Source organism: Antechinus flavipes, chromosome 3 (assembly GCF_016432865.1).
Source record: "Antechinus flavipes isolate AdamAnt ecotype Samford, QLD, Australia chromosome 3, AdamAnt_v2, whole genome shotgun sequence".
Classification (NCBI taxonomy): domain Eukaryota; kingdom Metazoa; phylum Chordata; class Mammalia; order Dasyuromorphia; family Dasyuridae; genus Antechinus; species Antechinus flavipes.
In genome coordinates, this window is record NC_067400.1 from 604,561,620 (window position 1) to 604,578,209 (window position 16,590).

The following is a 16,590-nucleotide window of genomic DNA, read 5'->3' on the forward strand; positions in this document are numbered from 1 at the left end:
CATTTCCTATACCACAGCAATATTCCAACCTTATACTCCACATCATTTTAAATAGTCTAAAACAATACTGATTAATTTGGCTGACAGTGTAATTTCCCTATTTTTCTCTTTTGATTAATTTTATTTTTGCTTTAACTTTGTCTGAGAGCTACTTTTTTCTAATAAATTCTACTCCTGATGATTATATTTTTCTTATTTCCTATCTTTGCTGGTTCCTCTGCTTTATTTCTACCTTCTACTTTGCTTTGCTCTTAACCTATCTCCCCTCCAAGGATCCCTCCCTTATCCTCTCCTCCTTTATCCTCTTTATCTTCTCCTCTCTTTATCCCATTTCCATTAATTTACATATCTTTCTATTCCCTGGCTTATTCCTTGGGAGTAGGATTCCAGAACTACCAGCCCTCTTCTCCCATCTAATTCCTCTGTATCAGTTCTCATTTTCACACTTCATTTGTATGACCTAATTACTTTTTACTTTTTCCTACATGGTTTTGCTTTTTAGAATTTTATCATATTCAGATCTACCCCAATCTTTCAAAGTACCTAATTAATGACAATCAGATATATGGTTTACATTTTCACATATAAAATATAAAAGTTTGTCCTTATTGAGTCACTTGAAAATAATCTTTGATCAGTTTATCTTATATTTCTTTAAAATTTTGTATATTACATTTTCTATTAAGTTCAGGCCTTTCTGCAACAAAATCCTAAAAGTCTGGCAATTCATTGACTATCCATTTTTTCATTCAGGATTAGGCTAAACTTTGCTGGGTATTTTATTTTTGGCCACAATTCCATTTCTTTTGCTGTTCTATATAAAATATTCCAAAACCTTCAGTCCTTTAATGGGCTGTTGCTAAATCTTGAATGATTCCAATTATGACTGTAATGCCGGAGAAACTGAGGCAGGAGAGAGATTAGAGAGTTTTTAATATTTTATTAATGGGAGAGTAAGATTGACTGGACAGGACTCTCGTCTTAGATTATCCAGTCAGACAGAGATAAGTATACTGGGACCAAGGAATCCATATTGGTCCCAGGGCTGGAGGACCCAAAGAATCCAGCGTCCAGCATACAGCTGCCAGATGCCATTCTCCAGCAATGAATGGAGGAACCCCAACTTCTTAAATACCTTTTTGGAGACAAAGAAGAGAAAGGGAGGGAAAGTTTTTATCAGGGAGGGGAAGCCATAAAACCTAAAAATTCCAGAGACAAAGAAGTAAAGATATCATGGGTTAATCTTGGAATATTCTAAAGGAATATTGTAAATCCCTAAAAGAGTCAGGAGATCTACTCTTTTATCTTGCTAATTCATAACCCGAGAGCGAATAATCCTTAGTTTTACTGGGTCAGAGACAGAACAGTTAAGGTAACTGAGACAGGGAAACTGAGTCAGGACAGTTAAAAAGAACTGTGGCATAACATGACTATGCCATATTTAAGTTATTTTTTCTTGTTGCTTATAATATTTTCTCCTTGATCTGAGGGGTTTCAGAATTTAGTTGTGATATTCCTGTAGGTTTTCCTTAGGATCTCCTCTGGTGATTGGTGTTTTTTTTTTTTGTTTTGTTTTGTTTTGTTTTTCTATTTCTACTTTCCCCTTTTGGTCTAACATTCCAGAACAATTATCTTCTTTTTTTTTTAAATTATATCTTTTTTATTTTCAAAATACATGCAAACATAGTTTTCAACATTCATCCTTGCAAAACCTTGTGTTCCAAATTTTTCTCCCTCTCTTCTCCCCTTCCCCTCCCCTAGACATCAAGTAATCCAATATATGTTAAACATGTATAATTCTTCTATACATATTTCTACATTTATTATGCTGTACAAAAAAAATAATAAAAAAGTAAGCAAACAACAAAAAAAGTGAAGAAACTATGTTGTGATCCAAATTCAATCTTCATAGCCCTCTTTCTGGATGCAGATGGCTCTCTCCATCATGTCTATTGGAATTGGCCAGAATCACCTCATTGTTGAAAAGAGTCAAGACCATCAGAAAGAATCATCACATAATCTTGCTGTGTACAATGTTCTTTTGTTTCGACTCACTTCCCTTGGCATCAGAGGTCATGTAATTCTCTCCAAACCTTTCTGAAACCATCCTACCGATCATTTCTTATACAACAATAATATTCTATAACATTCATATCCTATAACTTATTCATCCATTCCCCAACTGATGGGCATCCATTCAGTTTCCAGGACAATTTTCTTTATTTCTTGTATTGTTTCATGCTTTTTTTAAATCATAGTTTTCAATTACTCCAATTATGTTTTCTCTTCTTGATCTGTTCTCCAGATTTTTTTTGTTTTCTTGTGTCTCACATTCTATTTTTTCATTCTTTATATTTTGTTTTAATGTTTCTTGGTCTCATAACTTTGCTGGCAATTCCTTGCCCAATTATAGTTTTCAAAAAGTCATTTTCCTCCTTAAGATTCTGGATCTCCTTTTCTAGTTGGTTGACTTTTATAATCTTGCTTTTCTTGTATTCTTTTTTTGGGGGAGGGGTTCCTCAATTGCTCTCATTTGATTTTTCAAGTCTTTTTTGAGTTCTATAAATTATTTTTGGCCAGGTAACCATTTAACATTATTCTTTGGGTGGAAAAAGTTTTTTTTTGGCTCAGTATCCTTCTCTGAAGATGAACCCTAGTCTTCCCTATTCCCATAGTAAATTTTCTATGGTTGGATTCTTTTAGCAGTAAATCTGGGGGTGTTTACACTTTATAGGGGTCAAACTTCCATCCTGGTATCATTCTTTGCATCTTCTCTGATTCAAGAGGACAAGCTGTTCTACCCCAACTCTTATTTTTAGTGCTCTATGTTGACCCTGAGGTGCAGTTTTGTCTTATTTGTAGAAGTCCAGAGAGCTTGGAATTTTCTGACCTGCTTTACCATCTTCCCAGAATCCTCTCAGATTGCCTTTTTCTTTTTTTTTTCTTATTTTTTTAGTATCAAAAACCACAGTGCTTGGCAGATAGTAGGTGCTTAACAAATCTTTATTGCCTGACACACTGACTAATCATACATATCTTTTAAAAATGTACATTGATAAGTTCCTTATGCAACTCCATTTTTTTTCTTTTTGGACAGTTCCCCCTTCCTTCTCATCACAATCCCTCAACATCCCTTGGACTTCATTTTTGAAAAATTCCTATTTCTCCTGGCCTGACTTCCCTTAGAAGCTGAGGACATGGCATCCTACTTCTCTCCACTCTGAATCCTTTCAAACCTGCTTTCACCCAATCTCTGCTTTCTTATCACAGAAGCTAAGATGGGTTAGTCAAAGATCCCATCCATTCCAACAAACAGATGTTCGTTGCTATGGAAAATCAGATCCAGAAGGATGGCAACATTTCTGTAGGAGATAAAGTAACCTAAGCCCTCCTCCCAGAGAATAGCAAAGCTGTTTCCATAGTCTGAGTTATGGATAAACCAGTTAGGTAGGTGTCTACTATAGAGAGGGCAGGTAGATACATACAAGTGCCTTACACATACTAGTTGTGTGACTTTGAGCAAATTGTCTAATCTCTCTGAGGTTAGGGATAAAAATAGGGATAATGATATTTTTACAGCCTGTCCTATAAACCTGTAAGTTAGCAAACATTTGTAAATTATTATATGTCAGCCACTGTGCTCACTATTAGATGCTCAAGAAGCTTACAATCTAATGGGGAAAGACAATAAGTAAATAATTAGGCACATAACAGGTACATCCAGAGTAAATGGCAGGTGGGGAGGTGGGGAAGTGGGGAGGAGGGTGACAAGTAGAACAACAACCTGAAGAAGGTGGAGGTGCAGAAGGTGCCGAAGGATTGGAGCTATCTTGAAGGAAGTCAAAGAAACTAAATGACAGATATATTGGAAGTCAACCTTAGAGTGCTTACTAAAGAAGTGTGTTGTTATTTAATATAATAGGTACTTGAGAAGTTTATCAAACAAATGAATGAATGGATGAATGATTGAACCAACCGGCATGTCAATTGTTTTCGCTTTAGTGGGAATGTGCTATCGAGTCTTGGATATTCTCTTTTCTGAGCTTTCTCGTGACCTGAAGGGCACATCTGTGAAACAGCTGGCTGATTTTGGAGGAACAGTCTACAACCATGGTATAAAGCAGTGTGGTAATTAGAAGGGGAGAATCAGTGGAGGTGGGAGTCGTCCCTAGCCAAATTGACCAGAAGAGCAGAAAATGCATGATTCCTAATAAATCACCTGTTCTCAGATACAAAATTGGGATCTGGATAGAATAAAGGCAATTCATTTCAATGAGTATTTATTAAGCAACTACTATGTGTTAGGCACCTAAAGATATGAAGACAAAACTGAAACGGTCCTTGATTCTCTGCAACTTACATTCAAGGAGGTGGTGAGGGGAAAAAGATAGGGAGGGAAGTCAAACACAAGCTGCACATGGAAAAGTAATAAAACATTTAGAAGTTAAATAAAATATTTTTTTGTGGATAATGTGGAGAACATTAAAAACAAGAGGAATCAGAAAAGGACTCTTCTAGGAGATGGGACTTGAATGAGACTTTAAGGGAAGTTAGGGATGAGGAGGGGAAGTGAGAAGAGTGCATTCCAGGAATGTGCAAAGAATGGCACGAAGGAAAGCAGAAGATGGAATGTCACGAATAAAAAACATGAACAAGGCTAGTTTGACTGGATAAATAAAGATGATGGGGGAATCTCATGCCTTCTTTGCATTTTCAAAGTGATGGAATTGAATCAGAGAATTTTTAAGATGGCCTCAGTTCCAATATTCAACTATTCCTTTCAGAGTGTCTTTTTCTGTAGAATAAAGAAGAACTTTAAAAATATTAGATCCTGAGAAAAGGGATCAAAGGAGATCATTAATCAGCCATTCGAGAAACATTTATTAAACATCTGTTATGTGTTAGACACTATGTATACCATGACAAAAATGAAAATGTCCCTGCCCTCAAGAAGCTTACATTCTATTGAAAGAAACATCATGTCTATAAATAGGCACATACAAAACATATAATAAAGATAAGGTAATTTTGACAAGGAGTAGAGGGCTGGGAGAAATCAGGAAATTTTTCACATTACTGTTGTTTGGGTAAAATTTTTAGGAAAACAATGGATTGTATATAAATAGTTTCTCCCAAAGAATTATAAATTATTGGCAGGTATATCTGAGATTTCTCCAGATCACTAATAATAAGAGAAATACAAATCAAGTTAACTCTGAAATTTCATGTCCCCATCCCCTTTACCACTACTACTCCCCAGCACATTGACAAAGATGGCAAAAAATAGAAATTGTCACTATCAGAGGGGATTGTTATGGCAGGCACATTAAGAGGGGGTAGAACTGGACCATTCTGAAAAGAATGTGATTAAGAAAATGATTAAAGTGACTATCCTCTTTGATTAAGAAACCCAACTATTAGGCACATATCCCAACAGGTCAAAAAGACTAATAATGTTCCTTTATATACTAAACCGTTTATAGCAGCACTTTTTATAGTAGCAAAGAAATAATTAATGGACAATAGCTAAACAAATGTACATGGACATAATGGAATGCTGCTGTGCTATAATAAATTATGAACTTGAAGAACTCAACAAATCCTAGGAAGATATAGGAATTGGTAGTGAGGGGATTATAGAACCAGAAAAACAATCAAGATAATACTAAAACGACATAAAGGGAAAGGAACAACAAAAATTTATACAACCAACATTGTATATTTAGGAAGCCCAAACTAGTCCCCAGAGATAAGAAAAAATTCCACTCTGAAAGGACTACAGGAACATTTCATGCACTGTCAGTCTCAGTTGATATATGTCTGTTAGTTTTACTGAACTTCCTTTTAAAAATTCCTAGAGTAATGAGGTGAATCATACATACCCCTATCTTAGCCATTCTTATCTTTTGTTCTCAAGAGGGCCAAAATGTTATCACTGTGTCCAGGTCAAGATACAGGGTTGTCCGACAGTGGCCAATCAGACCAATATGAGCCAGAAGACTCTACCACAGGTCAGGTACAAATAGTCCATATGAACATGTGGAATGAAAATGGCTCTAAATTTGTACTTTTAGTTATCAAACTGTGCATACCCTTTGATCCAACAGTGTTTCTATGGGGCTTATATCCCAAAGAAATACTAAAGAAGGGAAAGGGACCTGTATGTGCCAAAATGTTTGTAGCAGCCCTGTTTGTAGTGGCTAGAAACTGGAAAATGAATGGATGCCCATCAATTGGAGAATGGCTGGGTAAATTGTGGTATGTGAACGTTATGGAATATTATTGTTCTGTAAGAAATGACCAGCAGGATGAATACAGAGAGGCTTGGAGAGACTTACATGAACTGATGCTGAGGAAAATGAGCAGAACCAAGAGATCATTATATACTTCGACAATGATATTGTATGAGGACATATTCTGATGGAAGTGGATTTCTCTGACAAAGAGACGTAACTGAGTTTCAATTGATAAATGGACAGAAGCAGCTACACCCAAAGAAAGAACACTGGGAAACGAATGTGAACTATCTGCATCTTTGTTTTTCTTCCCAGGTTATTTTTACCTTCTGAATCCAATTCTCCCTGTGCAACAAGAGAACTGTTCAGTTCTGCAAACACATATTGTATCTAGGATATACCGTAACATATCTAACATATATAGGACTGCTTGCCATCTAGGGGAGGGGATGGAGGGAGGGAGGGGAAAGATCAGAACAGAAATGAGTGCAAGGGATAATGTTGTAAAAAAAATTACCCTGGCATGGGTTCTGTCAATATAAAGTTATTATTAAATAAAATTTTAAAAATAAATAAATAAATAAATGAGTTTGTACTTTTAAATCTTGTAATTTACAAAATTTACCAATTTATATTTGTAATTTACAAAATTTACCAATTTACATTTGTAATTTAGAAAATTACAAAAATTACAGAGAGCAGAGAGCCTTTTTAATACAGGCCCAACATACTGTTAGTCCTACACTGGCATCTTCCATGATTCAACACCCCTTTCTTCTCTGGCTAGAGCACACCTCCTTGGAGCATATGTAGAACTGAGATGGGCCCCCTCAGTCACTTCTGGTTAAGCAGGAAGGAGACAGGAGTTGTTTCTGTCAGACAACTAACGTTGAGCAAAGGATAGTTTTAAAGTGAGAGAAAATTCCATCCTAGGTGGCAACCTTGTGAGGTCAAGAGATGAAGAGCTCCTGGATCATTTGGTATTAGCTATCCGGAAAGAGGTATATCCTGCAGCTACTACAGCTGCCATGGACCTTGAGGGATTTGCTTATATAGAACAGAATCAAGATGAAAGGAGAAATGATTGTTCAATAATCACTGAGTGTCTTGTATTTTAATATTTTAAGTTTCAACTTCCTCAAAGAGTATTAATAAGAATGATAGGTAAATGTTTCATACATTCTAAGTCTTTGTTAGGGTGTACTGATAATATCTTTTGTGATCTAAGAATTTCTTTTTTTTTTTTTTTTTTTTTTTTTTTATGGTGGGAGAAATAAGTAGCTGTCCTATACTGGATCTATATTGCACATGGAGAACCTTTCAGTTCCCTTCAGTTCATTTCATGTTCAGTTCATGGAGGACCATGAAATGAGCCAAGCTTAAGCATTAAGTGATTTCCCCCAACATTCCAGGTTTGGGACATAATAAGAGAGAATTTGAGAAAAAGTCCTACCCCCTAATTTAGAGGATAGGCTTTCTGCAGGATTGACTTCAGAGCTAAGAGCTCCTAGGTGGGGGAGGTGGAAACCCTAGATTTCCTGAAGCCAACAGGTCTATTGCTATGTCCTCTTCTTCCAGAAAGCCAAGAGAGTACTAATGATTCTCTGGAAAGGGTCAAGAGGAAGAATAAATTTAGAAATGAAAGCAATATAAGAGGAAAAGATAATAATAAATTTTTTAAATTGAATAACAAGCAATAATCTTTACAAGGTTTTCAGAAAGAGAAATCGTTTGAATAGCTCATGACATTTATACTTCTCTCCTTATTTTGGTGATTCTGATGTATTCAATATTAATGTACCACTCAATGATATGAATCATAATCTATGTTATTTTATGATCGTGTCTTCCCTTATATCCACTTTTTGGAGCCTAGTCTTTGGATTCCTTGACATTGTATGGTCTGTCAGCTATCCCTCATTCTTACCACATATCCAATCTACCTTCCTTATGTCATCCTTGACACTGCTATTTTTATATAATTCTTGGTTAACAAAATGTTGCAATTGACTCAGTCACGGTGAACTCTTGAGTGGCTCCCCAATTAAAATCCTATCAAACTATAGCATTCCTTCATAGTTGTTTAGTCTCATCCCAATTAAAGTTTCTATAGCTCTTTAAATTTACATAATTCTTCCCTTAGGCATCTGGATTCCACCGTGGATAGAGTGCAGAACTTGGTGGCAGGAAGCCTTGAGTCAAATATTGCCTCAGATAATTTCTTAGCCATGTGTTTTGAGCCTCAAGGAGCTCACGATCTCAATCTTTTCCCGTCCTCTTTTGCAAAAGACTCTTCTTACATGATATTATTCAGGTGGAATTAGTTCCTTGTTTTCTGTAATATCCAGAGAAAGAATGTGGCCACCTCTCTTGGTGAACTGGTCCAGAATTGAACTCTGAGATTTCAAAACATATCCAAGACCATCTAGTTGGAAGAGATACCGGAGACCATTCTAGATATCCTAGACCTGCCTGAGCCTGAGCAGGAATCTTCACTAAGACAAGATGTCTCTGAGAAGTAGCCAACTACCTTCTCCATGAAGAGGGAGAACTCTAGCCCCAGTTTCTGGATAATAAAAATACTGATCTCAGAAGATTATTGTGAGAAAGCAATTGTAAACTACTTTTAAGCTTTAACATGCGACTTGTTATATTCCTAATAGAAATCCTACATCCCCCTTCACCTTGACCAGCAATATGATGTAAGAGGAACATATTGGCTAAAGAATAACCTTTTGGCGATCTACTTTCTAGGGTTTCTGTTAGGAATAATAACAGCTCTATGTTATATATGACTCTAGGGTCAGAGTCAGAGGAGAAATAGGAGGACAGGGGGGTTAGTTTGAATTGGGTAATCATTAATATGGAAAGAGAAAGGAGAAAAGCAAAAATCTGGGACTGAAAAGAATCCAGAAAAACCAGCGTGGGGGAAGAAAGGAGCAAGGGATGGGGGGAGAGAGAAGGAAACATGACTAGTTATCTGCCAAGAGCATCCTGCATCCCTGGAAGAAGCTGGGGGGAGGTGCGGTCTTAATAATGCTGTTGCATGAGGAATAAAGTTTGAACATCCCAGGGTCCTTCTGGGTCCATTCCAGTAGAAAACGTAGACACTAGGACAGTATATATTTCTAGAAAGTAGCTTTTGTGTCTCAGCGTGGCTGAACAAATCTTAAGAGTTTTTCTCAGAATGGATGTTATTTCTTCTTGCCCTTCAAAGAAGACACTACTTCACTCTGGTGGAGAGGAGGGACTTTCACCCCTTTCTGTTTCAACTGCTGATAAAAATCCAGTCGTTCATTAATGATTCTCTATAAATGAAACACATCCAAAGAGGAAAATGACTTTCCAAGCTTCTCAATCAATAATCAATCAAAAGACATTGATTAAAAGACTACTGTGTCTCAGGCATGGTGCTAAGGGCTAGGGCTACAAAAAGAATAAGAATAATAATAATAATAATAAAAAGGTAGTTCCTGGTCTCAAGGAGTTCACAGTCTCCACTTTTTTCCCTTCCTCTTTACAAAGGACTCCCCCTACATAATATCAGCCAGATGGGACCCAGTTCTTTTTCCTCTGAAATATCCAGAGAAGGAATATGGCCACCTCTCTTTGAATTAGTCCAGCATTTCACCCAGAATCTCAGAACTGGAAGACACATCCAAGACGATCTAGTTGGATGAGATACCTGAGACCATCTAGATATCCTAGACCAGCCTGTTCCTGTGCAGGAATCCTTTCTACGATATTTCTGAGGAATAGCCAGCCACCTTCTCCATGAAGAGGGAGAAGTCATTATTTCCTGAAGCAGGTTTTTCCACTGTGGGATAAGTCAGTTTTTTTCTGATATTATCTGAAAGCTCTCTCCCTGTAACCCCCTCCCATTTTTCCCTACTTCTGACCTCTGGGCTAAGCAAAGGAAATCTGAATTCCTTTTTCTTCTAATAGCTGTCCAAATCCTTTGGGAAATTCCCCACTAGGAGTTCCTTAAAGGGAAGAATTATCAGGAACTAAAGTCCTGGTTCCTCCCAAGCTTCCTCTTTTCTAGTTAGAGTTGTAAGTAGCAGTTATACTATCTGGGGTCAGTATCATGAGATAGATTCTTAAAGACAAATTTATATGCAAGAGGGCTGGCAGGGAGATAGGATACCACAAAGCCACTGATGGGGAAGATTTCTTTGGGAAATAGGGCAGGGCCCAGAAGGCTAAGTCCCAATTGGGCTGCAATCACAGCGGAGAGAGGGGCAAAGGAGGGAGAAAGCCTTCCATTTGGGAACTTCCCATTTTAACTCTTGATCCTTGCTAACTAGTTGACAGCTCATTGGCATTCTTGCTCACTCAATTCTTTTTATGTTACTGAAGGATTGTAAGCACTTTAAGTAGCCTCTAAAATTTGTTGCCCTAGTACAAAGTTATGATCACACCACCCTGGTTATACCCTCAAGGTATTTACTGTCTAGTGCAGCCTGATAAATTTGGCACCTCTCTAGAACAGGTAATACCCTCATGGAGGTGGCTTTAGAGCTCATGATGCCCTTAGGTTTCCCATGATCCTTCAACTCTGAGAAGTCTTAAAGTCTAAATTTTAGTTTAGTCTAAACTAAATATAATATTATATGTCATATAACATATATTCTATTATATACATTTTATGTTATATAATATATAAATATATCATATAAAATATAATGTAATATAACTAAACTAAATCTATTCCATACCAGTGCAAATCTGCTTTCCCTTGCTCTGTCCCTGAGGATTGCAAACAAGGGGTTTATCTCCGGTTAAGAATGCCTTCCCATATCTAGTCATCATTACCTATAGCTTTTTTCCTCCAGATTATCATAGTTTCCATATGGGGATGATGACAAAGAACTTGATGAACAGGATTTCTCATTTTTATTTGATACCCTCAAGGTATTTACTGTCTAGTGCAGCCTGCTAAATTTGGCACCTCTCTAGAACAGGCAATACCCTCATGGAGGTGGCATTAGAGCTGATGATGCCCTTAGGAATCAATTGTCTTCAAGCTAGTCTAGCCTGTTTTGTGACAGAAAACCAGGTAACTAGGGTCAGGCAGGTAGAGCTTTCTCTGGGGTGCAGAATTTTAGTGGTGCTGATAGCAGCTTAGTTAACAAGAATAATTAGTTAAAATAGGAAATTACCCCCAATAAGCGTCTTCCTAGGTTATTTTCTCCCACTTCATCCTCCTTTTCCCTATTACAAGTCAATGATGAGCTGGAGTCTCTGTTTCCCAACATCCCATCTCACTCCCTCAACTAAAATTATACTTTTCATCTTTTCCCTCAAGAGCAAAAATCTCTTAGTTACAGTATAGGGAGAAGTTGTACCTGTAAGCAAGAAAGCAAGGTGAGAAGTCAGGAACATACCTGCAAGGCCTCCAGGATGTCACTGTCTGTTATTTCTGTAGCAGGAGACTTGATTCCTGTTGCACTAAATGCAGCCTGCATGACTTTACTTCTTAACCTTTCAAGCTGTGGACAAAAAGGGCCCCAAAATCAAAGGTTAAAGGGCAGTAGAAAACGTTTGTGAATGGAGAAGGCTATACTGCGTGTTGTGCCCTAAAGCAAACCCACACCTAAAAAACCTTTCCAAAAATGTTTAGCCATCACGGGAGTTTTTGCTCCATCCAATAAGAGGTCCCTTTGAATTAAAAACACAAACTCAAGGGCTTTTATGTCATCCCTAAGGAACAGGCTAACTGATGGCTTCAATTCACGATCACATTCTAAAATCAAAGTCAATTTGAAAAGAATTCACTTCCATGGATCTCTTCGATATAAAGAGAGCTAATTCAATTTCAATTGATCAAGGATGAACAGAAGCAGCTACACCCAAAGAAAGAACACTGGGAAATGAGTGTGAACTGCTTGCATTTTTGTTTTTCTTCCCGGGTTATTTTTACCTTCTGAATCCAGTTCTCCCTGTGCAACAAGAAAACTGTTCGGTTCTGCACACATATATTGTATCTAGATATACTGTAACTTATTTAACATGTATAGGACTGCTTGCCATCTCGGGGAGGGGGTGGAGGGAGGGAGGGAGGGGAAAAATCGGAACAGAAATGAATGCAAGGGATAATGTTGTAAAAAATTACCCTGGCATGGGTTCTGTCAATAAAAAGTTATTTAAAAAAAGAAAAGAAAAGAATTCACTTCCAGCTGAAGTAATGATGAAAAGAAGCCAGTGGAAGAGTATGAGAATGCATGGCATGTGACATAAGAGCTAGCCTGGGAATTAGGAAGCTCCATGGTCAAATCCTGCTTCTGACACATAATGCTGTGTGGTCCTAGCCAATTTATCTAAACTCTGTTTCCCAGACAATGATCGAAGACTTTAAATTGAGCTGGATGCTGGTGAGGGAACTTTCTCCAGCAGGAATTTTCTGCATTAACAAAATGATAGGTTTGGACCAAAATGGATTTTTAAAATGCATTTTTTATTTCGAAGAAGGTGAATAAATATGGAAAGATACAGAGGAAAAAGGGCCAAATTAAAGGGATTATCAGCACTTGTGTTATTAAAAAAATTTTTTTTAAATATCAAGAAAACTTGATAACAGAGAGGCACATAAAAATGATTATTGCTCTTATGTCGGTAAAATTTATTTTTTCTATTTTCCTTCTTTTCAAAAATTCAAATGCAGATGGCTCTGATTTTATGGTTTGTTTCCTTGTGTATTGATTGAGTGTGGAAAGATGGATGAACTGTGATCTGCTTTGTCAGAAGGCATCTCCCCATGAATGAGATCATTGGAGCATTTTTTGAGTTATTATATTTATAATAAAATAGATCATTTTATGTGTATTGGCAAACATGTAGATTCATTAAACCATAGAAATCTCAGAGTTGGAAAGGATGCTCTACATCAAACCTACATCTAGTCTAGAGACAACTAGATGGCATAATGAAGTTCAAATGTGACCTCAGAGACTTAACTGAGTGTGTAACCATAGTTAAATCACTTAATCCCTGTCTGCCTCAGTTTCCTCAATTGAAAAATGAAGACAATAATAGCACTTACTTCCCAGGAATTGTTGTGAGGATCAAATAAGGTAATATTAAATAAAGTAATAATTAAATGAAATAAAATATAGTGCTTAACAGGGTTCCTGGCATAGAGTAGATACTTAAAACTGCTTCTTTCCTTCCTTCTCGTACATATATATTCTTCAGGGCTGGTGCTCTATCCACTGGACCACCTACTTATCCCTTGCCCATCATTTTCAAGTTAAGGATCCCCCTTATTTTATGCCCTTCTTCCTACAGCCATTCCCCATTCAATTAATTTATATAAGCATTTTTATGCACCTCTTATGCACAAGAATCTTGGGGATAAAAAAAAACAAAAATGAACTGGTCCTTGCTCTCAAGGAGCTTATATTCCATCAAGAAAAAACAATACACACATATTTACAAACATACACAAAGTGTCTGTAATATAATTTTGATAAGAGACAATTTGTGCATGATGATATATATATAAATAAAAACAAGATAATTGGAGGGGCACCAGCAGCTGGGGTTAGGGATGGGGAATCAGGAAAGTAAATCTTCATTTACAAAGTGATGCTTGAGAGGAGACTTTGAAGGAAACTAATGTAAGTAGTAAAGGTGAAAATAGAGTGAATTCTGGGCAGAGGGGATAGAGAGTCAACAACACAGGGGTAAAAAGTGAAGTATATGAGGAACACTAAGAAGGATGATTTGGCTAGATTGTTGTGCACCATGAGAGAAATGCGAGGTGATAAGACTGGAAAAGCAGGGTCAGAAGAGTTTTAAATGTCAAAGAAAGGAATTTGTCTTTGATTCTGGTGGTAATAGGGAGCCATAGGAATTTATTGAGTGAGTGAATGACTTAGAAACAAAGGAATTTGCCCTTGATTCTGGTGATAATAGGGAACCATAGGAGTTTCAAATGAGGGAATTACTTGAAAACAAAGGAATTTGCCCTTGATTCTAGTGGTGATAGGGAGCTACAAGAGTTTATTGAGTGAATGAATTAGTCAAATCCAGACTTCAGGAAAAAACACTTTAAATGTATTGAAGAGTGACTTAAGGCAGGCAGATCAGTTAGAAGATGATTACACATCTGAATGAATGAAGATTTGATTACAATTCTGAGATTGCAAATGTAAGTGACTAAAAGGTTGTATATTAGGCACCTGGACAGAAATATAAATGTTCCAAAGAGAGGTAGGTTTGGAGAAATAAGATAATGAGTTTTGCTATTAATATGTTAAGTTTGAAATACTTCCAGAATAATTAATTTGATACGCCCCATCACGGGAGCTCAGGAGAGAGAGGAAGGCTGGATATATGAAAGCCATTTTCATTGAGATGACAAACTCATGAGAGTTTATGAGGTGGACAAGGGAGAAGAGAAATGGTTCCAGGAAAGAGACATGGGGCACCTTCTCAGTTAGTTAGCATGACATGCATGATAAAGCAGCAAAAGATGCTAATTTGGAACCATCAGTCAGTCAAGAAGAGAATCAAGAGACCAGGAACCCAAAAACTGTGACTATCATGGAGGAGAGGGAAGTCAACTATATCAAATGATGAGAATTGAGAAAGAGCCATTGGATTTGGCAATTAAGAGATAGATCATTGGGGACTTTGCAGAGAGATGCTTCAGACAAGTGAAACAAGATTTTGTAAAAGATTGGGAAATAAGTGAGAAGAAAGGAATTGGGGGCCAGGAGAGGAGATAGCACTTTCCAAGAGTTTAGCTGTGAGAGGGAAATGAGCTATAGGATGACAGTCTGAAGAAATGATAGGGTCAGGTGAGGGTTTTTTTTAAGGCTCGAGAAGACTTCTAGAAGGCTTGCTTATAGGAAAATAGGGAAGGAATTGATAGGGGAAAACTGAGCATTAAAGAGGAAGACAGTAGGAGATCGGTTGCATGTGTTGGTTGTGGGGCTGATTACCTGGAGAACATGGGAAGTTGTGGGGATTGGTCTTAGAGAGAAGGCTCATTTAAAAACTAGGGTAGAGAGAGAGATAAGAAGGGGATGAGGTCAAAGAGTTTTGAAATATAAAGAAAGGGGAGAAGGAAGAATATATAGAATGGCTTCTATTTTCTCTGGAAAATAAGAGGTAAAGACTTCAGCAGGGAAAAGGGAGTAGGGACTATGTGGGAGGTTTCAATTGAAAAATGGAACATCTACTGTAGGGAGGGGCATAAAGAAGAAATTAGGGAAATGTTAGAACTTTGCTTTGCTGTAGTGAAGACCAATGGAAATCTAATGGCATATATTTATAATGGCACTGGGCAATCCCATTGCACGACTTCCTCTGGTTTTGTTCAGAAGCTCGTGAATAGGAAGAGAGGGAGCAGATTACAAGAGAAATCCATGACTGAGTTAGATTGGGCATAATAAGCAGCAATTGCACAAGAGTCAAAGGACTCTAGAGTAGAGGACCAGGTAATATTGAACTGGTTAAGACTGGAAAGACACAAAAGTGAGATTGGAGCAGGGAGTAAGCATTCTGGGAAAGCACTACAGATCAAGGGGCCGGAGGTCCTAGGGAGTATGAAAAATAGGTTTAGAGGGATGTAGCTCTCTTCAACAATGAGGTGACTCAGGCCAGTTCCAATGCTCTTATGATGGAGAGAGAATCCAGAGAGAGGATCGTGGGAACTGAGTGTGGATCACAGAGTATTTTCCCTCTTTTTGTTGTTGTTTGCTTGCATTTTGTTTTCTTTCTCATTTTTCCCCCTCTTTGATCTGATTTTTCTTGTGCAGAGTGATAGTTGTGGTGTTATGCCACGGTTCTCTTTAACTATCCTGACTCAGTTTCCCTGTCTCAGTTTCCAACTGTTCTGTCTCAATCTCTTATAAATTAGCAAGATAAGAGAGTAGATTCCTGACTGTTTTGTGTCCTCAAGGATTTACAATATTCCTTTAGAATATTCCAAGATTAACCCATGATATCTTTACTTCTTTGTCTCTGGATTTTTTAGAGTTTTATGGCTTCCCCTCCCTGATAAAAACTTTCCCTCCCTTTCTCTTCTTTGTCTCCAAAAAGGTGTTTAAGAAGTTGGGGTTCCTCCATTCATTGCTGGAGTATGGCGGCTGGCAGTTGTATGCCGGACTCCTCCAGCCCTGGGACCAATATGGATTCCTTGGTCCCAGTAGACTTATCTCTGTCTGACTGGATAATCTGAGATGACAGTCATTACAATATGTTAAACTTGTGCAATTCTTCTATTCTTCTATACATATTTCCATTACAATATGTTAAACTTGTGCAATTCTTCTATTCTTCTATACATATTTCCATTACAATATGTTAAACTTGTGCAATTCTTCTATACATATTTCCACTGTAA

General features: G+C 37.4%; 1 protein-coding gene across 3 annotated transcripts in view; it reads right to left on the reverse strand.

The window, feature by feature from the left end:
* Positions 1-9,325: 9,325 nt before the first annotated feature.
* CCDC27 (coiled-coil domain containing 27) overlaps positions 9,326-16,590 on the reverse strand; it is a 42,141-nt gene continuing 34,876 nt past the window's right edge. For all 3 annotated transcript variants that reach the window (XM_051988734.1, XM_051988731.1, XM_051988733.1), the window contains 2 exons: positions 11,624-11,728; positions 9,326-9,544 (listed from right to left, as the gene is read on the reverse strand). In XM_051988734.1, coding sequence (XP_051844694.1) covers positions 9,431-9,544; positions 11,624-11,728 — 219 coding nt within the window. In that variant the 3' untranslated portion in view covers positions 9,326-9,430. The remainder of the gene's footprint in view (positions 9,545-11,623; positions 11,729-16,590) is intronic.